This window comes from Rattus rattus, chromosome 7 (assembly GCF_011064425.1).
Source record: "Rattus rattus isolate New Zealand chromosome 7, Rrattus_CSIRO_v1, whole genome shotgun sequence".
Taxonomy (NCBI): Eukaryota; Metazoa; Chordata; class Mammalia; order Rodentia; family Muridae; genus Rattus; species Rattus rattus.
Genome location: NC_046160.1, coordinates 51,349,113 through 51,374,419, shown reverse-complemented (window position 1 = coordinate 51,374,419; position 25,307 = coordinate 51,349,113). Strand labels below are relative to the sequence as shown.

General features: G+C 37.3%; 1 protein-coding gene across 1 annotated transcript in view; it reads right to left on the bottom strand.

Moving 5' to 3' along the window:
* Positions 1-25,307, bottom strand: part of Dgkb (diacylglycerol kinase beta) — a 714,793-nt gene that overhangs the window by 489,525 nt on the left and 199,961 nt on the right. The window contains exon 5 of the mRNA XM_032907661.1: positions 21,038-21,191. Coding sequence (XP_032763552.1) covers positions 21,038-21,191 — 154 coding nt within the window. The remainder of the gene's footprint in view (positions 1-21,037; positions 21,192-25,307) is intronic.

Below are 25,307 nucleotides of genomic sequence, written 5' to 3'. Positions count from 1 at the left end.
ATTTATCCAGTTTAAGTGATTGTTCATAAAATACATATTTATGTCAAGTATTTGCCAGCAAGCGCCATACATAAGAATTCCACTTGCCACCATACTGTCCATGAGTATGAATAAGCAGAATTAAAGAGAAATTGAAGTCAGCACGGTAGGCACTTTGGCAAAAGGGAGAGCACATGACTGTGAGATTCCAATATGGTCTTCACTTGATGTATGTAGTTCAAGGCCAGCTAGCGAATTATAAGACAGCTAGATCTTATTAAAACTTTCTATGTTTTTAAAGTCTTCACATTACTTTCAAAATGTTAAAAATGAATTTTCTACATTTTATTCATTTATTTGTATATCTATTGACTGACCGTATGTGTGTGCCTGTGTGTCTACACATGTGCATGTCATGGCGCACTTATTCAGATCACAGCAGCATGTTTGGTCGTTGCTTTCGATTCTCCTTCATGTAGGTTGCAGGGCAGAACTCAGATCAAAATACCTCTAATTGCTGGGCCATCTCACTACACTTTGAATACCAGGAATCTTAGGAATTTCTTGTTCTAGAACCATTGTAGAGGAATAAAATATTTGTTCACAGTAATCACAGTGTTCACAATGTGCTGATGGTCACATAACAGGAGCTTCACACAGAGGCTTCATCTCAGAGAAGCCTTTGAAACCGAATGGTGAACATCTGAAAAGTCCCGAGGAAAACCTCAAGTGTAACCACGGTTTACCTTTGACAAGAAGTATTTGACCAGGGTGACTAGTGGACTGGATGTCTCGTGGATTCTTAGCCTGACATCAGCTGAAGAAGAATGATTTAAACAAACGCAGTTTGACCAGCTGTCCTTCCTTGGCATGAATCTCCCTGACAGATCTGTTTGCAACTCTGACTTTTTCTGTACTTCCTCTTATCTCATCCGACTAGCTCAGTATTCTCAAAGAGCAACTGTTAGGCTTTACCGAATGTCTTCAATTTTTATCCTTGCTGATGTTGCCTCTAATAACAGATCTCATTTAGAGTGTTTCTATTACCAGGCTGGAAGTACTAACAGGGCCTTTCACACGTCATTTCACTTAATGTTCACGTTAACCTTGTGAGGTCAACTATCTTATCCTCATTTGACAGACGAGAAATATCCTTATGAGTATGGCCCTCCTTGACTTTCACTGTCAGCCACGGAAGTCTTGTCTTCCTCATTCAACCTTGGCAACGTAGGCAGTATTTTCCTTTTTAGACACTGTGGAAAGGAAAGGGACTTACACCTCAACCTAGACACAGACAAGTACAATTTGTGGCTCTTTTAGGAACACAAATATTTTCTATGATAACTTACATTGGTTCTATTACTTCTTGTTTCATTTCTAAAATTTCATCAGGGACACTTTCACCTGAATCTACTGCACAAAGCCCCTCCTGTGGGACACTCTTCACTTCTTTCCTCCCCTCTTACCATGCGAGTCATTACACACCAACTCTTACTTTCAATCACAGTTATCAATGAGATCTACATTTTAAAATTAATTTTCTTCACATTGCAAGGAACACTACATACACAATACAAACTAATTATTCTTTTTACTCCAAAGGAAGAAAAAACAAGGCAAAGATAATACTGAGCTTCAAATAGTTTCCAAGTTAATTGTAACTGGTCAACTAAAGCTCAGCCAGCTGCAGAAATCAGGGCTTCTAACTTATTATAGAAGGGACTATGATGTTGACCTTTGAAGTGACCATAATTCCAGATTTGGAGCACAAAACAGTAAATTACAGTCATAAACTATGACATGAGTCATCCAGCTGGGGAGCTAACCCTTTTCCCAAATGCCCAGCCCAGGGTCCCGAAATGATGTAATCCACTCAATTCTTTAACACAAAAATCTTCAAATAGAACAAGGGAAAAAGGAAGAAACACTGTCTAATTTATTTGAAATAAAGTCAAATTGTACATTTTTCTTCAAGAGTTATGGTATTTGTATATTCATTTTCATGATAACTATTTTAAAAGTAAAATATGGGGACTCTGAGGGTCACACAATTTCCATTTTGTTTCTCTGTACTGTGTATATTGTGAGAAAGTCTATAAACATTCACTTCAGTCACAACACTTTATGGGAAATATGTTTTGTTATGAATATAAAGTTTATGTCCCGTGTAATTCCCCTATTTAAAATGTGCAGCTCAATGGCCTTTTGCCTGTCCAAAGAGTTGGGCAACCATTGCCACCATCAACATTATATTTTTATATTTGTCCAAATACCTGCATTCACTAGCAGCTACTCTGTCCCCCTCTGCTCAATTCCAGGCATCTGGTCATCTACTTTCTGTCTCCACAGACATTTAGCAACAATTTTGAATCAAAATGTGATTATTACTGTGTTTGCTCGAAGATAAGTAAACATTCCTGTCTTTATACTGACAGTATTTTGTTAGTAAGAGCTTTAATGTGCATTTGTCATCATCATTGTATTTTACATGCTTTAAGTGAAAGAATTTGATCAAATATGCATATTTGTACAGTGCAATGCTAAGAAAAGTTTCCAAAAGACTAATTAAAATGAATTGAAGTGGTAAGATATGTTCTCTTTATAATTATTCACAGGGTTTATCTGAGTAAAGTTAAATTTTCAAGACAAATTTTGACAAAAATTGAAGTATACAATATTATGTCTATATACAATAGAAGTATACAATGTACTAAGTCTATATTTGTGAAGATTATGTGTGTGTGTTGTGTGTGTGTTTGTGTAAATTAAAAATATAATAGAGAAAGAAAGACTTCAGTTTAAATCCTGTATACCCTCTTCATTATGCACAAGCCCTTACTATCAGAATCTCCCTATAGTTCCTACCTTTGGTGACTGTGTTGCCTAATCTTGGGCCAACTGGACCCACAAACTAGAGTTATCCGAAAAGAGGAAAATTCAATTGAGAATGGTGTCCATATCATTCAGCTTTGAGTGGGTTTTTTTTTTTTAAATAGTGATTGATTTGGGGGAAGGTAGCCTATTGTTCATGCTGTCGTCCTTGGGCTGGTGGTTCAGGATTCTATAGGAAAGCAGAATGAGCAAGCCACAGGAGCAAGCTAGTAAGCAGCATGGCCACTGCATCAGCTCCTGTTTCCACAAGGCTGCTCTGTTAAAGTTCCTGCCATGGCTTCCTCCAGTGACTGATGATTGTAGTGTGTGTGGAAGTGTAAGCCCAATAAACCCTTTCCTTGCCAACTTGCTTTCCGCTCATTGTGATTTGTTCCAACAATAGAAACTGTGTCTAACACAATGACCTAACATGGGCATCCTATTCCCACGCCTCTTTAATCTACTACAATTACTTTCACTATTTGTTTTGAAATTCAGAGGGAATTACATGGTAGTTTGATACTCAAAAGAGCTTCTCTCACTTAATAGCATGTGACTTAGGTCCCTTCATGTGTTTTTATGAGTTAATTGTTTCTTTTTGCGATAAGTAACATTCTTTAATCCACAACAGAATTGAATAAAGTTGAAGTGATTAATCCAAGAAAGTGATTAATTGACCAGTTTTATTTCTATTACCAAGACCACTATATGGCTGTGCTTAGGAAATAAAAAAGTCATCAGTCATATTTTGACTTCCTGAAAGCAGGCATTAGGCATTAATCTTTCTTCATAGTGGTCATATTTACAGTTTAAACATTAGCCTTATTATCTTTCCACAAGCCTACCTGGAGGTGTTTCCTATCACTTATTTCCTTCTGTTTGGTAGAGTTCTCTAAGATTCTTTTACAATGTTGCATTAACCATTCATGAGGAGAGAAATGACACATGACAATAGAGAAGTGTGGCTGTGTCTGTGGTAAGGGATACTAACCTAGGTGATAAATTGAGTCTGACATGACAAAGTTACCAATAAAGTTCTCACAAACTGAATCCAAGAACACCGGAAAATGATACCAGGGATGTAGGGGTGGTTCAATATATCGAAATCCATCCACATAATCCACTATATAAAGAAACTCAAAAAAAAAAAATAACCACATGATTATCTCATCAGATGCTGAGAAAGCATTTGACAAAATTCAACACCCCTTCATGTTAAAAGTCTTGGAAAGATCAGGAATTCAAGGCCCATACCTATCATAGTAAAGCAACATAGAACAAAGCAGTAGCTAACATTAAACTAAATGGAGAGAAACTTAAAGCAATCCCATTAAAATCAGGGACTAGACAAGCTGCTCACTGTCTCCCTACCTTTTCAATGTAGTTCTTGAAGTTCTAGACAGAGCAATCAGACAATAAAAGGAGGTCAATGGGGTACAAATTGGAAAGGAAGAAATGAAAGTATCACTCTTTGCAGATGATATGATAATATACTTAAGTGATCCCAAAAGTTCCACCAGAGAGCTCCTAATCTGATGGACAACTTAAGCAAAGGGCTAGATATAAAATGAACTCAAACAAATCAATAGCCTTCCTCTACCCAAAGGATAAACAGGCTGAGAAAGAAATTAGAGAAACAACACACTTCACAATAGTCACAAATAATATAAAATATCTTGGTGTTACTCTAACCAAGCAAGGGAAAGATCAGTACGACAAGAATTTCAAGTCTCTGGAGAAAGAAATTGAAAAAGATCTCAGAAGACGGAAAGATCTCCCATGCTTATGGATTGGCAGGAAAGGGCCATCTTGCCAAAAAAAATCTATAGATTCAATGCAATACCCATCAAAATTCCAACTCAATTCTTCATAGAGTTAGAAAGAACTATTTGCAAATTCATTAGGAATAACAAAAAATCCAGGGTAGCAAAAACTATCCTCAACAATAAAAGAACTTCTGTGAGATCACCACCTCTGACCTCAAGCAGTATTTACAGAGCAATCATGATTAAAAAAAAACAAACAAACAAACAAAAAATAAACCTGCATGGTATTGGTACAGAGACAGGCAAGTAGATCAATGGAATAGAATTGAAGACCCAGAAATGAACCCACACATCTATGGTATCATGACTTTGACAAAGGAGCTAAAACCATCCAGTAGAAAAATAGTATTTTCAATAATTGGTGCTGATTCACTTGGTGGTCAGCATGTAGAAGAATACAAATTGATCCATTCTTATCACCCTGTACAAAGCTTAATCCAAGTGGATCAAGGACCTCCACATAAAACAAGATATGCTGAAACTAATAGAAGAGAAAGTGGGGAAGAACCTTAAACACATGGACATAGGGGAAAATTTCCTGAATAGAACACCAATGGCTAATGCTCTAAGATCAATAATCGACAAATGGGACTTCATAAAATTGCAAAGCTTCTGTAAAGCAAGGAAACTCTCAGGAGGACAAAATGGCAACCAACAGATTGGGAAAAGATCTTTACCAATCCTACATCTAATAGAGGGCTAATATCCAATATATACAAAGAACTCAAGAAGTTAGGCTACAGAGATCCAAGTAACTCTATTAAAAATTGGGGTACAGAGCTAAACAAGAATTCTCAGCTGAGGAATATTGAATGGCTGAGAAGTACCTAAAGTTATGTTCAACATCCTTAGTCATCAGGGAAATGCAAATCAAAACAACCTTGAGATTCTACCTCACACCAGTCAGAATGGCTAAGGTTAAAAACCCAGGTGACAACAGTTGCTGGTGAGGATGTGGAGAAAGAGGAAGAGTCCTTCATTGTTGGTGGGATTGTAAGCTGGTACAACCACTCTGGAAATCAGTCTGCCAGTTCCTTAGAGAACTGGACATATTCTTACCTGAAGACTCAGCTGTACTACTCCTGGGCATACACCCAAAATAATAATAATTTGAACTTCAAGAGTATTTCTCTTAGATAATGCCATTGCATATACAGGTTTATATGTATATATTTATGAATATTTGTTCTTAGAGCTGTAATCATAAAAACAGCATTAGTAAACATAAATGACATTTATACTACATTCTAACAACATGGCGTTTAGTATGCTCTCACAGATACATATATATTCTAGGAAAAGCTTAATGGATATGTTTTTATAACTTGTTTCTTTTGTCTCTTGCTGAGGATTAATCTCAGGACATCAGACACGCTAGTGAGCACTTACCCTTTACTACCTCTTACAAAGGAAGGAAGTGAGTGTGTGTGTGTGAGTGTGTGTGTGTGTGTGTGTGTGTGTGTGTGTGTGTGTGTGTACATGATGTCTGGGCTAGCAACTGACATGAGCTGTTTTTGTCAATCTCTCCCATCACATCCTTTGAGAAACAAACTCTCAATACACCCAGAGTTCGCAGGCTTGGCAAGATTGGCTAGCTAGCAAACCCCTAGGATCTTCCTCTCTCTGATTCTCACCTATGGTTATAGGTATAGCAAAGCCTACCACTTATGTGGCTGCTGTCGATCAAACCCAGATATGCAGACTTGGAGAGCTAGCACTTAAAGCCCGAGTTATCTCCTCAACCTCTCAAGGTTCAAGTGTTTAATAAATGAGTTTTGTTTGCTTTGACTATTTCATGTATTTTGTTGACTCATTTTATTTTGTGTGAAACAGGATATTTGGATGCCCAGGGTGGCCATCCAGCTAGCCAGATTACTGGGATTAGCCTGGTCTTCCATTCTCTATCTCTAATGTGATGAGTGAAGTCACAGGTTTCACACAGCAGGCTCAGATAACATATGGATTTTTAATGAACAGTAAATAAATGTATGCCTCAGTTTGTGTGGTTTTCTAGCAATTCTATTTCAGATGACAGATGCACATTGATTTTTATTTCTTTCCTTCAGCATTTCAATGGAAATATGCAATACTACTTATGTTGCTAAATCTATAAGGTAATATAGCATTAGAAGTTAAAAGTTTTCTATTTTTTATCCTGTTAATATGAGGAAATTCATAAGTCTTATAGAGCAATTTATTGAAGAGTATGCTACTATTTCTAATCCTGACAGTGATGGTCATGTTGATTGCCACAAACAGGAAAAAATAAATACAGTACTGTGTATTGACATAATACTGTAGTTTATCTTATTAGTCTTACACTTAACCCCTTAACATGCAAAATATACTTGTCCTAATATAATAATGTAGTTATTTTTATTTTTACTGCTTAAAACCAGCAGCCAGATGGGTACAATAATAAACAAATATAAAATGCTATTTCCCGAAAAGGAAATCAAGGCCCATACCTAAACATAGTAAAAGCCATATACAGCAAACCAGTTGCTAACATTAAACTAAATGGAGAGAAACTTGAAGCAATCCCACTAAAATCAGGGACTGGACAAGGCTGCCCACTCTCTCCCTACTTATTCAATATAGTTCTTGATGTTCTAGCCAGAGCAATCAGACAACAAAAGGAGGTCAAGGGGATACAGATTGGAAAAGAAGAAGTCAAAATATCACTATTTACAGATGATATGATATTATATTTAAGTGATCCCAAAAGTTCCACCAGAGAACTACTAAAGCTGATAAACAACTTCAGCAAAGTGGCTGGGTATAAAATTAACTGAAATAAATCAGTAGCCTTCCTATACACAAAAGAAAAACAAGCCGAGAAAGAAATTGGGAAATGACACCCTTCATAATAGACCCAAATAATATAAAGTACCTGTTGTGACTTTAACCAAGCAAGTAAAAAAGATCTGTACAATAAGAACTTCAAGCCTCTGAAGAAAGAAATTGAAGAAGATCTCAGAAGATGGAAAGATCTCCCATGCTCATGGATTGGCAGGATTAATATAGTAAAAATGGCCATTCTACCAAAAGCGATCTACAGATTCAGTGCAATCCCCATCAAAATACCAATCCAATTCTTCAAAGAGTTAGACAGAACAATTTGCAAATTCATCTGGAATAACAAAAAACCCAGGATAGCTAAAACTATCCTCAACAATAAAAGGACTTCAGGGGAAATCACTATCCCTGAACTCAAGCAGTATTACAGAGCAATAGTGATAAAAACTGCATGGTATTGGTACAGAGACAGACAGATAGACCAATGGAACAGAATTGAAGACCCAGAAATGAACCCACACACCTATGGGCACTTGATTTTTGACAAAGGAGCCAAAACCATCCAATGGAAAAAAAAAGATAGCATTTTCAGCAAATGGTGCTGGTTCAACTGGAGGTCAACATGTAGAAGAATGCAGATCGATCCATGCTTATCACCCTGTACAAAGCTTAAGTGCAAGTGGATCAAGGACCTCCACATCAAACCAGATACACTCAAACTAATAGAAGAAAAACTAGGGCAGCATCTGGAACACATGGGCACTGGAAAAAATTTCCTGAACAAAACACCAATGGCTTATGCTCTAGGATCAAGAATCGACAAATGGGATCTCATAAAACTGCAAAGCTTCTGTAAGGCAAAGGACACTGTGGTTAGGACAAAATGGCAACCAACAGATTGGGAAAAGATCTTTACCAATCCTACAACAGATAGAGGCCTTATATCCAAAATATACAAAGAACTCAAGAAGTTAGACCGCAGGGGAGACAAATAACCCAATTAAAAAATGGGGTTCAGAGCTAAACAAAGAATTCACAGCTGAGGAGTGCCGAATGGCTGAGAAACACCTAAAAAAATGTTCAACATCGTTAGTCATAAGGGAAATGCAAATCAAAACAACCCTGAGAATTCATCTCACACCAGTGAGAATGGCTAAGATCAAAAATCCAGGTGACAGCAAATGCTGGCAAGGATGTGGAGAAAGAGGAACACTCCTCCATTGTTGGTGGGGTTGCAGACTGGTACAACCATTCTTAAAATCAGTCTGGAGGTTCCTCAGAAAATTGGACATTGAACTGCCTGAGGATCCAGCTATACCTCTCTTGGGCATATACCCAAAAGATGCCCCAACATATAAAAAAGACACATGCTCCACTATGTTCATAGCAGCCTTATTTATAATAGCCAGAAGCTGGAAAGAACCCAGATGCTCTTCAACAGAGGAATGGATACAGAAAATGTGGTACATCTACACAATGGAATATTACTCAACTATCAAAAACAATGACTTTATGAAATTTGTAGGCAAATGGTTGGAACTGGAAAATATCATCCTGAGTGAGGTAACCCAATCACAGAAAAACACACATGGTATGCACTCATTGATAAGTTGCTATTAGCCCAAATGCTTCAATTACCCTAGAAGCATAGAACAAATGAAACTCTAGAGGGATGATCAAAATGTGAATGCTTCACTCCTTCTTTAAAAGGGGAACAAGAATACCTTGGCAGGGAATAGAGAGAGGCAAAAGATTAAAACAGACACAGAAGGAACACCCATTCAGAGCCTGCCCCACATGTGGCCCATACATATACAGCCACCCAATTAGACAAGATGGATGAAGCAAAGAAGTGCAGGCTGACAGGGCCGGATGTAGATCTCTCCTGAGAGACACAACCAGAATACAGCAAATACAGAGGCGAATGCCAGCAGCAAACCACTGAACTGAGAACGGGACCCCCGTTGAAGGAATCAGAGAAAGAACTCGAAGAGCTTAAAGGAGCTTGAGACCCCATATGAACAACAGTGCCGAGCAACCAGAGCTTCCAGGGACTAAGCTACTACCTGAAGACTATACATGGACTGACCCTGGACTCTGACCTCATAGGTAGCAATGAATATCCTAGTAAGAGCACCAGTGGAAGGGGAAGCCCTGGGTCCTGCTAAGACTGAACCCCCCAGTGAACTAGACTGTCGGGGGGAGGGCGGCAATGGGGGGAGGGTGGGGAGGGGAACACCCATAAAGATGGGGAGAGGGAGGATTAGGGGATGTTTGCCCGAAACCGGGAAAGGAATAACACTTAAATGTAAATAAGAAATACTCAAGTTAATAAAAAAAAAAAAAAGAAATACTCAAGTTAATAAAAAAAAAAAAAAGTTATAGGACTGGGCCTAAGACTTGTCCTCTTAAATGTATTATATAGGCACAATGCTTACATGAAAGTTACAATATTAATCTCAGTTTTAAATCAATAAGAAATTATACCAATGAAAGCCTTAAATTTGTTTCAAATAAAGTCTTTACCATAATGTGGGGCTAAACAGAGGAACAGTCTGCAACCAGTGACTAGGACAAGACAAATCCCTCTGCTTTTATCGGTATAAATATGGGAGAAACAATACAAATTATAGAATCTTAAGTAAGCAGGAGACAATAGGATATGCAGGCATGTTTGGGTTGAGCACAGAGATCACTTTGAAGGAGTGGTGCTAACATACCTGTCTGTTGGTTCCAACATTTTTGCAGGGTGGTTGTATTTGAACTGATTGTTTCTTTTGGGCAATGGGAAGTTTGAAAGTCAGTAGGTAATGCTAACTCCTGGTCACAGAGCTGCATAGGGTTCAGCTATCAATGACATACCATCTAATTCTGAACTTTGGGTTCAATTCTAAAAACTAGATCCTGTCCTGTACCAGCTGGCATCTGGGAGCTAGAAACAAGAAGACCAAGAGTTCAAGACCTGTCTTAACAACATTGGAAGTTTAAGGGTCACACTGAGTCACATGAGACCCTGTCCCAAACTAAACAAAATGAAACTCCTACAATGATAGAAATGTTCTCACTTTCTATTCCTCAGTACATTCGCATAAACTACATAGGGATTTTGACAAGATACAAGTTAGTGAACGAAAATGGAAATTCTGCTTCATTTTCTTTAAATTCAAGGGCCTATTGGTAGTCAATAGCTGCCATATAATATATTGTTTCACAAGGTGTGGATGTGGAAGCCAGAGGGTGACATCCATTGCTTTTCCAAAAATTCTCTGTTGTGTATTTTGAGACAGAAACTTTCTCACTTAAGCTGGAACTTGGAGATTCAGATAGTATGACCAGCAAGCACCAAGGGTTATTAGTCTATGACTTGGTAGTATACATAGATAACTGAAGCATGTTTACTAAAGCCTGTCATGGTGCTATCGACCTGCAATTTCAGCAACTTTCTAGGGAGGAGGTCATGGCTCTATGTTAGTTTGAGCTACAAAGTGAGTCCCTGACTGTAAACCCCACCACCACCAAAAGGAAAAAAGAAAATCAAGAAAAACGAATTTGGATTCCTTACTTATTATCTTGATTTAAAATCAGAAAGTACTTGTTAAACACGCAATCGAAATAAATTTTAATAACATTATTTAAACTCATGGCTTCTCTTTCAGAATGCATGACACAAAATTGAAGTCAAAGAGAGATTTGATCAAGATGTGTGCAAAACCAAAACACTAGACTACAGTGTGTTCAATGAGTAATGATAATAAGCTGTCATTTGTTCAGTATTTATAGTGTATTCACATTTATTTTGAAGATTTCTATATATTTTTATATTCTTTAAATCCAATGAAATAGAAACATTCATTACTCCCATTTAAGAAAACAGAGATTAAAAAAGATTCTATGAGTACAATTCAGATGGCATTCTGTACTTTAGGCATATTTATGTGGTGAGAGGGAAATTAAGATATAGATATTTAGAAAGAAAGATAGATAGATAGATAGATAGATAGATAGATAGATAGATAGATAGGTGATAGACTCTGTCTCTTGACTCTAAATAAATATTGTAAGATACATTGATTAATCCAAAGACATTTCGAGGAAAATAAAGAGGTGTGGCCACAGCAAAGCATCCTAAACTCTCATCCTCTACATTGACCATGCCTTGTACCAGCCAATATTATGCATTTGGGAATGAGTGCAAAAATGTATTTTTGTACTCATACTTATATGTATGCTCATATATTAACAAAAATTTTATCCAAGTTGGTTGCAGTGGTTATGAATGATTTATCTATACTTTTAAGATAGATATAAATGTTGCAGACTTCTTGAAAACATAAATCTTAATTAATACACAGGGCATTTACCATTAAGCATTAAAAGTGGCTATTGAATCATTACAATAAAGTACTGCTGACTGCCAATTTCAACTCCCTACTTCTACAGAGGGCTGGTTGTCATGGGAGATAGCAAGCTTTCACTATATTTCTGATTTTTTTTCTAGCTACTGTGAGATAAAGCTGCATACCTACCCTAGTTATATGATAAGCGGTTGGATCTGGACACATGGACCATGAACTGTATTATTTGCTTTCACTAAGACCTTACAATCTCTCCAAGGGTTTTTGAACATGGAAGTACAAGAACATTAAGATAATGCTGCTGTTTAACATATAATCATTTAGGTTAAATATTTTTGAAAACATTTATTCTGGGAAGACTAAATTTATATCAAAGTATTAACATTTTGAAGACTTATTCCTAGAGAAAAGTCAGAGAGATTTTTTTTAATTGAAAACCCAACATGTAATCATGACAAAAAAGATCTCTTCTTTAACTGATGGGTAGGTTTTATTGGTTGCAGGATAAAATATTTGTTGAAGTAAAATGAACTCACATTATAGCTATCACAACTGCGGGCAATTACAAGTGTGAATACAGCGCTTAAGCAATGTGAGATGTGTAAAGGTTTATATAATTAAAGGAATTCCCTAGTGACTGCAAATCCTTGGATGTTTTTCCAAGAGCATTTGTGTGCCAGTTTCAAAGCGTATTGCCTTATAAAGAACAGCTATATTAATATCAATATCTGCATCACTGTAGTTTAAATGCTGTTTGCGTGCCAGAAATCTTGTTCACTGTCATACAAAACCGAATGTCTGTGCAGTTCGGTGTGAGGAGACCCTGTCTCCCATTGGTTCACTTCTAGAAACTCAAGTAGTTCATTAGACATAAAAGATCTACGAAGTTTCTTCATAATGCAATACACACACACACACACACACACACACACACACACACACACACACGCATGCATGCACATATGCGTACACAACAACAAACCACAAGACAATAGTACACCTCTTAGATCACTGTGTTTTTCCTAAGGACATTATTAAAAGCTGTTTTTCTACATGTAGCTACCTCTAGTTGTATAATTAATTTTCTGTTCTTACTTTATTAGCTTCCTTTTTAAAACATTGATTTCTTTTCTCCTTTTCAGTCAACAACAGGCATTGTATAGCTCCTTTTGACTTCATGGAAAACATGAAATGAGCTATATTTTACTCTTGGCATTGACACATGTTGATGCTCATAATTTAAAAACTTCACCTGATTAAGTATTGCATGCCAATTGAGCAGCGAAAATACCGAGACAGGAAAAGGTACATTAACTTTTGCCAATTAACATGTATGTGTGTGTTATTTCTCTCAATATGAAATATGCTCAGTACCTTTTATTGCTTCAGACTCACTCTTCACATCTTTCATATCAGTGCAGCATGATTACTTCAGGCTTAAAATCCTGCAATGATCTTTAATTTCACTTGGAGAGGAGTTATAACTGTGACAAGGAGATCTGCTCCACACCTGGTCTTGGCTCCCACTCTGTCCCTTTCCAACACCCACAGCTTCCACTCTACCTCCCACAGCACCCCCAACTCCTCTTTTCTCTCTTCACCAGCATCATTTCTCTCTCTGTTTGGCACCCTGACCTTGGGAGAAATAGGTTTGCTCCTGTGTGCACTGCTGCCAACAGGTGCCACTTAACCAAGAATAAGCCAGCGTGCCAAGTGATCGTGGACTTTAACTTAGAAAATTAGAGGGTCAAATTGCCCTTTCTTCTTACAAATTCTCTTGGCATTTCGTTAACTTGTTGGAAAACTGACTTCTGCAAATTGTAAATAACTGGAAAATGGCTGCTGTGTTGGTCACTTGCGTTGCCAGGGCAACTTGTAGGGTAAGGGGTATGTTTTACATTATTAAGTTTTATCAAAGAGTTGAAAGATATCTTTAGATGAATGCAATGCTCTTTTAGGAGAATTTTCTAATATCTGTTTTTAAAACAAACTAAGATATGTGTTTGAAATACCGCAGTTTCCCTTTTTAGATCCTTGCTCACGCTTTCACACTAGTGCTCTGTCCTCCTTATCCAGATAGACACTGTTAACTCTGTTGTACACAGCGAACTACAGTCATGCTGTACGAATCCTGAGAATGGGAGAATAGTTGTCTCCAGGAAAAGGTACACTAGGTAATTATCCAAATCCAAGTGTTTAGCCATGAAAACATGTGTAGTAGTTAACATTATACAAACTGAGCTGCCTATACTTAGAAATATAAATGTATATATTAGAAATATAAATATATATTAGAAATATAAATTTTTATTAGAAATATAAATATTATTAGAAATATATATATATGTATGTGTATATATATATATATATATATATATATATATATATATATATATATATATGGGACTGTTTGGAGGGAGAAAGGCAGTAGAGAAACGATGTAAATTTAAACTTAAAAGTTATCAACAGCAAAACCAAAACCACAATTTCAGGGCATTGGGAATGCTCAGCTGTAATGTGATCTGAGTTCAGTACTCCGCACCCATAAAAAGAAACTTTGCCTACCAGGTGTTTTAGTTAGGGCTCTATTGATGTAAGGAGACACCATGGCAAAGGCAGCTCTTACGAAGGACATTTAATCGGGGGTTGGTTTACAGTTTCAGAGATTCAGTCCATTATCATCATGGTAGGCAGTCCATTATCATCATGGTAGGGAGCAGGCAGACATGGTGATGGAGAAGGACCTGAGAGATGACTATCTTGATTTGAAGGCAGCTAAGAGAGGACTCTCACCCACAGTGACCCACTTCCTCCAACAAGGCCACACCTATTTCAACAAGGTCATAGCTCCTAATAGTGCCACTTCCCATGGGGCAAGTATATTCAAGCCAACTCACCATACACTATTAGGTAGTTCAGTGGAATCAATTATTTCTTGGTGCAGTTAAGGGACTGACATAAAAGCTAATATTGAAAGCAATTGAGAAAGAAAATATACAAGAACCACTGCCTCATCCCCAACACACACAGAACAATCTCAGATTGTCCTTGCATTAGTATGCTCTGTGCCTGGGGTCTTAGTTAAAAGCACCCTTTTTTCTTCTTTCCTTATCATGAAGTTACAATTAGATCACTGAGTTGATTGCAGTGAAATTGGTCACTTAGTTTCATACCTTCATCCTTTATTTTAAAGGGACTTTGGCTTCCCTGAAATGTCCCTCGCACGGAGATTTAATGCATATATTAATGAAGGGATAGCATGAGCACTTAAGTGACACAAACTTTCAATTAACTATATGACCATGCTTTAAAACTGTTAGAGAAATTTTATGCTCTAAAATGACTAAGAAACAACAAAACTTCCACAGTTACTCATGACTTCTATTCATCGTTGTGGAGTCTATATTTTATACCTTGTTCACCTTACAAGAACAGGCAGAGTGTGTATCCAAATGAGTTGGTAAGCGATATTAACTTTTCTTTTAATTTCTACAGTACTTAAAATATAGCAGTTATGTCTAACTGCTATTAACAGATGTCTGTAATAAAAAAAATACTTGACAGTAATTTTCAGTGTCTTTATGGAGTTGGCACAAATTATGAAGGCAACGGTCAAGAATGCTATGAGAGGAATGTCCTCTGCAAAGGTGCCAGTTTTCTTCCCAAGGACGTAATGAAGTTTTGAAACAATGTACTGGCTGATTTTGTGCACCAACTTAACACAAGATGGAGTTATCACAGAGACAGGAAATACCCTGGAGGAAATACCTCCATGAGACCCAGCTGTAAGACATTTCCTCAATTAGCGATCAAGGTTGGGAGATCTCATAGTGGGTGATGTTGATGCCATCCCTGGGCTGGTAGTCTGTGGTTCTATAAGAGAGCAAGGTGAGCAAGCCAGGGGAAGCAAGCCAGTAAGTAACATCCCTCCATGGCCTCTGCATCAACTCTAGTTTCCTGACCTGCTTGATTGAGTTCCAGTCCTGACTTCCTTTGAGGATGAACAGCAATGTGGAAATGTAAGCTGAATAACCCTTTCCTCCCCCAACTTGCTTTTTGGTGACCATGATTTGTGTAGGAATAGAAACCCTGACCAAAACACACCATAATGATTATTTCGTTTCCAGTATTCAATCCACTGTGTGTCAGACAATTACAGTGAATCTTTGGCTGAGTCATGAAGGAGAGACTTAGATATTTCTATAGAGTAAAGGCAAAATAATAATCATATAAGGAAAGTATTGACCATGCGTATAACATCAAATATGTTTCTTCTCATGTGGAGCAGTTCTGAGCATTTCTGGCTGGGGAGCTCTTAGACTCCAGAAGTAATATTACTACAATTATTTCACTAAGTGAATGGTAAAAAGATGCCTTTTAAATGTGAACTTCTATACCTGTAGATTAGTTAAATTCCCTGTCCACATCTGAGAAGTTTCTTTGTGCAGTGGATGGTGGCTATTACAATGGCCCACAATTTGTTTAAATGTCCAAATACAGAAAATCAGTGTCTATTGTGTACTTATCAATAAATGGTGGGACACTCCTACTGAGAGAGAGAGAGAGAGAGAGAGAGAGAGAGAGAGAGAGAGAGAGAGAGAGAGAGAGAGGGAAACTACTCAGATGTGGTCAGGGAATTTAACTAATCTACAGGTAGAGATGTGCACCTTCAGGAGACACCTTATTACCATTCATTTAGCAAAGTAGTTGCAGTAGTATTACTTTTGGAGTCTAAGAGCTCCACAACCAGAAATTCTCAGAACTGCTCGACATGAAAAGACACATATCTGACATCTATTTATGTCTCTCAAATTCATGGAATATTTTAACATTTTGGAAAACAGGGTAGAAAGACTGTAAAATAAGTTTGTAAAGGGTTGAAGAGTACTAAGGTGAATGTGACCTTTAGACATGACAGGACAGTTACGCTTATGAACCCACAGCAAGCCAGACATGGTGGCATATTCCTTTAATCTCAACACTGAGGAGGCAGAGACAGGCAGACCGCTATACATTAGAGGCGAGCCTGCTCTATATAGTGAGACACTATCTCAATGACAAAACCTAGTCATCAATAAAAAAACCTCAGTTCACAGGATCCTGCACAAGACTTATACATAATCAAAACAGAATTTTTGATTCTGTTTTGGAGGATGAACACAAGAGACCAAGCTCCTAGCTGAAGAGCTATTGATAATTGATAGCTCCGTGAGGAGGCAAACACCAATATTTTAAGCATGTGATCTCTAGTATGTTGATCATATTCCAGTGACTGCACACCCATACACATATCACAGCACTAGTGTGACTCTGTGAATGCTAATGGCTCATGGTGATGATGATGAGGATGATGAAGAGGATGGTGATGATGAAGAAGATAAGTAGGACAGAAGGGGACATGAAGTTAAGACTGTGGAGGTGGATTTGAAAGGATTTACAAATGGCCACTGCCAGTGATTGAGTATGAGTACATTATATTCATGTATGAAATTCTCAAAGAATTCCCAAAGGAATTGCATTGGAACAAAACAAATGGCAAGACACCTAGGTGAGCAGAGAAGAAATTACCCAGTCATTAGAAATAGCTGACAACAAAAGAAGCTTGAAGTCCATGGCCAGAAAGACATAGAATTAGGAAGGCAGGAGAAGCCTGTAGCATAATTATTTTCTTAATTATGTTGCATGGGTCAAAGACTCATGCTAAGGTCATAGCGGCAGGCATAGAGCGTCTCAGAAGTGTGGAGAGGTCAGGATTTTCTGTGTTCTCTCTTTGTTGCACACTGGCTTCTAAATTCAACTCTACCTTCATAGGTTTATGGTGTCAAGGATTTTAGTTGTCCTAGAAAATAATAATTTATCATGAGCACATAAATGAAACTTGAACTTGGAAAGTCAGGGGGTAATAACACCAGGTTCCTGCTAGATTATTTTAAAGATTGGAAGTTGAAATCTTGCTTGAAGATACCAACGATAATTGATGAAACTGTGATCTTGTCAGTGGCTGATTAATACTCATCGTGACAAGTGCTGGGGAGTACTTTGCGTTTACCTCACACAGTGAAGTTGAGGGTAGGTAAAATATATTTTAAGGCTTATAAACGGACAATTTGAGGATGCAAATCAGCAAGACAAGTAGAAACACATTTGGTTAGAATTTAGTCAGCCTTTTGACTGTAAGTGGGTTGCCCTATGAGAGATTCAGCAAACAAGCTCAATGGGTATATGGTACATACATATCCATGGTTGGCAGAATAAATAACCAGTCCAAGAGGAGACCTTGAAGCATTTAATGGTTGAGAATACCACCTTTGAAACATTTTAAGCTTTTACATTTATTTTTCCTTTAACTTTTCAAAGCTTTTACTTTTATTTAAAGTATGGGAGACAGGTGCTCCTACCGCACACATGTGGAGTGTGAGAAAATCATTCTGAGATTATTCTCTCCTCTCACAAGTGGATCTTGATGTTTTAGCTCAGGACGGTTTGACAGCAAGTGCTTTTACCTGCTGAGTCATCTCAACACTCCAAGTGTCTAGACTGAGGGTAAAAATTGCATAAACTTTCAGAATTAAAAATATTTTAACAATGAAAAGGAATTAGGAGATCATATTAATAGTAAACTATTTTTCCAGAAGATACATTCAAAACTAAAGGAGTGCTAAAACTATACAAATCCTGGACAGTATAAGTCTGAAGTTGTATAAGTACACATATTTATAAAATTCTCTCTGTTATTTTTCTTCATACTAAGACCATAGTGACTGAAATGGAGATCTTAGCATAGTAAGAGTGTCTGAGAATCACCATTACTCTAAATTCTAAAGAGGAATTCTAAAGTGTTGAAAATGTTTGAAAGTACAGTATAATATCTACACTTCAGTAACTTTCAAAGACTGGAAGAGAAATCAGAAGTTGGTTATTGAAGTGGCATGTCGGGTACTGAAGGCTTTGCTGAGGTTTCAGTAGCAGGATAAAGCTATTTATCCATCTTAGGAGTTCCACAGATTCAAAACAAATATTATTTAATATCACTAGGCAATGTGGAAGAGATGCAGTAAAAGATTTTACAAGAGTAATTTCTCCATTTCACAAAATGCCATGCAGATCATTAGGTAACCTGTGACAAAGAGCTGTGGTACACATGCTCATTTTCATACACAATCTTTGTTACTATACATGACGTCTAACATTTTTTATTCGATAGTTTTTATTTACATTTCAAATGTTATTTCCTTTCCCGGTTTCCTGTCCATAAACCCCCTACCCCATTCCTCTCCCCTTTCTTCTATAAGGGTGTTCCCGCTTCCCAACCATGCCCCTTTCCCGCCTTGACATTTCCCTACACTGGGGGTCCAGCCTTGGCAGAACCAAGGCCTTCTGCTCCCATTGGTGCCCAACAAGGCCACTCTCTGCTACATATACAACTGGAGGCATAGGTCTGTCCATATGTACTCTTTGTCATATGTAGTCCCTGGGAGCTCTGGTTGGTTGGTATTGTTGTTCTTACGGTGTTGCAAACCCCCTCAGCTCCTACAATCCTTTCCCTAAATCTACATCAGGAACCCGTTCTCAGTTCAATGGTTGGCTGCGAGCATTCGCCTCTGTGTTTGTCATGCTCTGGCTGAGCCTATCAGGCTCCTGCCATTTTTTATGCAAAGAAAACTGAGTGGTTTGTGTCAAAGCATTGCAAGTTGTCATGTGGCGGGAGCATTATTAGATTGACTCAGCTCATCGTTTGATAATGGCTCTATCATCTACTTTTTAAAATAGTTTTTAAACTCGTATTATCAGGATTCAGAGATTACACTTTTCTCTCACTCATTGTCTCTACACCCTGTCCATGGTACTATGGTTTGCCCTCCATATCACTGCCTTTCTTGGGTACTTAGAGCTTTCGATCGTTTGAAACGTTTTTATAACGATACTGTTTTTCTCAATCTCAGTTTCTCGGGATTATACGCTGAAATGTTTAAGAGAGCACATGACACAGCACGACAATATAAACAGATGCAGAAGTGAGCTTCCAGCTAACGTCCAGGAAGCAATACATAAGGAGTTTCAACAGTGGAAAACAATAGTAGACCTCAAAAATCACTTAGGTTTGGCTTTTAATGATAGGAAATATTTTTCAAACAAGTGGCTTTGCTACCATGTGATGGATCCATTGCCCTGGCTTCCCCAATGTCTTATCTTTAATGAAGTGATATCAGTAGATATCACACACATAAATTTGTTCTCCAAATCAAAAATTGCTGAGATCAAATAATGGGAATGTTACTTCAAGACTGTATTGGAGCATCCAAGCCTCTTATCTGTCAGGTTTGAAGAGGCACACTGTCAGAGACAAGAATAGGAGCAAAGGCAAGGTCAAACCCTAAGCATGCATCCTACAGCACAAGATTTGTGTAGCAGAGGAGATTCTCCTTGACTTAGCACTAACTGTGAAGAAACATTGCGATCCTCCTGCTAGTTCGTGAAGCACAGCTCTCCTGGTACCCACAAAGAAGAGGTCTGAGATTCAAGTCTGTTAATGCTCCCACTGAGTTTCTGCTCTGAGGAATCTTAGAAGGAAGCTCTATGCAGAAGACACTGAGTCAAATCACTCAAACAGTGGTCTCATCTCAGAGAGTATCCCAGGCCTTAGACACTGTTTTTTGACTCCTCCAACCTAAGGACCATACAGGCTGCCCACTGTGCTAGCTATCTCACTTTTATCGCTACCTTTTCTTTTCTGTCCTTCATCACCTTATAAACAAGTTCATGAAAAATGCAATGAAATATATGTCATCCTAACAGGACCATATGTATAGTGTAAAAATGCATCTAAGAAAAATAAAAGAATGTTCTGAACTCACAGATATGAATTTAAATGTATAATGATAGATTCTACTATTGATTTTTAAATATAAATTTCTTATGCATAGGTCCTTTTTATTAAATTTTAAATGTCTATATATTTGTCTAATAATTTTGAAAAAATATTCTAAACTTGATGAAAATATCTCTTAGGTCATTAAGGAAATGTGAACTCCTAAGCCATAATGCATCCTACTTTCTTTACTGCTTATTGTACTGGGTAAATTCTAAAAGTCAGTATCCTGTATAAGTTCCACAGAGAGTTTTCAGTCAAAAGTGCTTAGTTCAATGCTGTGATGCTCATGTCTCCTTTACAATGCACGTCATATGTACATTTCTATACATACTCACCACCGGAAAGCAGCGCTGGCTTGCTCTTTACGTTGGGGCTGGAGTGGGGGAATTTGTTGCTGAAGGACATGAAAAGGTGGGCAGTGAAATCGTCAGGGAGCTCAGCTTCCAGGAAGGTCTTCATGAACAGCTTGAATCCTTCAAAATCTATGGTCTAAAAACACATATATTAAAGCATGTAATTTCAGGTCCAGGGAAATAATAAAGACATTTTTACCATGTTCAGAAATTACCTGAGACGTTTTCTATATCCAAGTCTACAAAAGAGAGATGAGGTCAAGGCTTAGCAGTTCTAAACTATTGTTGGCGATGGCAGGCATGTGTCTAACCTTTGACAGTGTAGAACAAAGACACCATGATTTCTAGTTAGGTGAATCTATCGCCATGGCAACCATATGACATAAAATGTTACCTTTTTGAATTTCAAATTTTCTTTCCACCTCTTTCAGTTGGGAATCTTATTTCCAAACTCACGAAATTCTGCTGGGAAGCTCTGATACTCATTGTGAACGAGCTGGTGTAGACTCATATATTCATATATCAGGCACACAGAATCACTGACATTTTCACCTCTTTCCTTCCCAATAATGGTGATTGTTTTGAAAATTGTAAAAAGTAATTTACAACAGTTTCAAATCAAAGGCTACATTAATGATTAATCATTTGAAAACTTCACATAGAGAATTCTAAGGAAACATATCGTACAGTCTTTAAGTCTTCTCCAATCTATGCTCTGAAGGCAGTCATTTCAGGGTAAGAGTCCAAGGCCACTTGAAACACTACTTAAGAAAACTATATTCTCACTTCAAGCTTAATGTGACTGCACAGGTGACTACAGAAAGCATGCCTTCTCACAGCAGAGGAGGAGAATAAATAAGATGACTATTGCTGAGAAATTGAGACAACTGTGGGTGTTTGGGGGACAAAAGTATGGGGTTATTATTGACTAGTACTTAACTAGGATTTGACAAGTACTCTTATCACTGAAAGACCACATAGATGGGCTGTTTTCTGGAAACAGGTACCGTTGTTGAACAAGAGAAAATTTGGGGAATTACTAGGCATCAGAGCTACAGACAACAAGCCAGAAAAAAAGGCTGTTCTCAGGAGAGCAACAGTATGCACCAGAAGATTTGCCTCACCTCCAGAGCCCTGGAGGAATCCTTCCTCACCCATTAGTCAGCTCACTGAGATGAAATGGTTTTCATTTTATTAGAGTGGCTAAAAGGTAATTTCTGTAAGCTATCTCTTTTAAAATGAAAAACTGCATATCTTTTATGTTTAAGAATATTTGGGGAAAGTGAGAGAGAATGTATATGCTCTAGAATGTATATTTTTATTCATTAGGAACATATTTTATGTCACTTTATTTTTAGTAAACTTAAAATAAATTTTATAATTTAAAATATCAGTACAAAATATAGATTTTTAAAATATGGGTAATGATTTGAGTAAATTATATTTATGTATCAATACATCTATGTATGTAATATGCATATATGTGTATATGTGCTATGTGTATATATGTATGTATGTGTTGGGTGAGAGTTAGCAGTTATAGAAAAAAATGTGGAATTAAACCAGTAAAAAATGTTACCCTCACACTGGAAGCCTGCAAAAGTCTTGCATGGGAGAGCAGGTGTAATGTGATGTGCTTCTGGGGTGCTTTCCCTAATATATATATATATATATATATATATATATATGTGTGTGTGTGTGTGTGTGTGTGTGTGTCCTTTTTAAATACATATGTATGTTACCTTTTAAATTTCAAATTTTGTATATATAAGTATATATATAGCATATATATATAATGTGTGTGTTGATTATGTTCTCAAGAAATTAAAATAATCCATTATCTTTCTTATTAGTAGTTTCTTCATTAAAATTTCTTCATAATATCATAATACTAACATTTAACAGTAGAATGAATAAAAATCAGTATATAGGGAGAGATAGCTCAGCGGTTAAGAGCACCGACTGCTCTTCCAAAGGTCCTGAGTTCAATTCCCAGCAACCACATGGTTGGTTCACAACCATTTGTAATGGGATCCGATGTCCCCTCTGGTGTGTCTGAAGAGAGTTACGGTGTACTCACAGAATAAATAAGCAAATCTCTTTAAAACATCAGTATAGAGTACTTTTTAGAATCTTTGGTATATTGATAGTGAAATAGAAATATAAATGGAATAAATAAAAGGTAATTTTGTCTTGGAAATATATTAGTTGTTTTACATTTTAATTTGTCCTTTTATTGGTTCAAAATGATAAAATTCACTCCCTTCCTAAATCAAAACTTCAGCTTCTCTTTTTATTTATAATTAGACAACACTCTCAAACTACTGAGTTGAGAGTGTAAAACCTTTTAAAATCTCTTGCTTTTAAAAAGTGAACCACTGCATGTATAAGAATGGATTTTTCTGTTCATCAATAAATGATGTCAAAAGGTCTGTAGTTAAAATATTTATTGAATAGATGAAGCTGTTTCCTGACATTCCTTACTATAAACTTAGGGACAAATTTCTATACTATACTTCCAGTTTTATATACGGAACAAAGTTTTGAAACCAAAATGACCTTATTGACAAAACTCATCTGACTTAATATTCCCAAATCACATTCATTGAGGAAATATTTTCCAATGTTTCCTGAATGACCATTACTTTTCTCTATAAAAGAATTTAAAAGATTAATACTGTTGCCTAAATCATGACTTTTGTCATAAATAGATAATATACTTAATTTGCACATTTACTTTATAATATGGAATACTGTAAAATCTTCAAATGAGTTGTACAGGTGTTGTTTATTTTGGGAAATTCAGACTATTAAATGAAAAAATCAATTTTTTCTCTAATAATTTATTTTTTATTCACTTTACATGCTGATCATAGCCCCCTTATTTTCTCTGTTCACAGTCCTATCCTCATAAATCACTTCTCCAATTGCCCCCTCCCCTTCTCTTTAGAGAACCACCCCACTCTGGGACATCTAGTCCCAGCAGACTAGGCACATCCTCTCCCACTGAAGCCTAACCAAGCAGTCGAGATCGCAGGAAGAGGATCCAGTGGCAGAAAACAAAGACTGAGATAACCTCTCTTCCACTTGTTAAGAGTCCCACATGAAGACCAAGGTGCATACGTGTTACAAATGTGTACGGGTCGAGGTTCAGGCCCTGCATGCTCTCCGGTTGGTGGCCCAGTTTCTTTGAGCTCATGGACCCAGATTAGTTAATTCTGTAGGTCTTCTCATGATGTCCTTGACTCCTCCAGCTTGTTCAATTCTATGCACAACTCTTCCACAAGATTCCTTCAATTCTCCCTGATATTTGTTTGTGGGTCTCTGCATCTGCCTCCATCCACTGCTGGATGAAGTTTCTCAGGAGACAATTATGCTAGGTCCTTGTCTGTCAGCATAGCAGAGCATCATTAACAGTGCCAAGGCTTGGCTCTCTTGCATTTGATGGGTCGCAATTTGGGGGCAATCATTGGTTGGCTGTTCCTTCAGTCTTTGTTTAACTTTCAACCTTGCACATCTTGTAAGCAAGTCAAATTTGGATTGAATTCCTTCTCTATCCTCCCTGTGGTAAGAATCTCAGCTAGGCTGAATCATAAAATCCTCTGGTATCCCAGACCTTCAGATAGTCCCAGAGATTACCCCCAGCAATTTCCATTCACATGCCCAACCTCTCCCACTATTCCTCTCCTCAAACATGATCACCAGTCCTGTTCCCCTCTTCACTCCCATTCCTACTCAGTTTCCTCTTTCTATCCACCTCATATAATTAGTTAGTTGCTCCCTCTGAGTGATATTCATGTATCCTCCCTTGCAACCCCCTTATTACCCTGCTTCTTTGGGTCGGTTATCCTGCATTTTATGGCTAATGTCCACTTATAAGTAACTACATACCATATGTGTCCTTCTGGCTCTGGAAAAACCTCACTCAGAAAAACATTCTCAATTTCCATCCATTTGCCTGAAAAAAATCATGATGTCTTTGTTTTTAATAGCTGAATAGTATTCCACTGTATACATGAACCAATTTTCTTTACTCTTTCTTCACTTCAGTTGAGGGACATCTGTGTTCTTTTCAGTTTCTGATTATTATGAATAAAGCTGCTATGGGACATAGATGAGAAAGTTTCCCTGTGGTTTACTAGGTTACCTCATGTGTGTGTGTGTGTATATATATATATATATATATATATATATATATATATATATATGTGTGTGTGTGTGTGTGTGTGTGTGTGTGTGTGTGTGTGTGTGT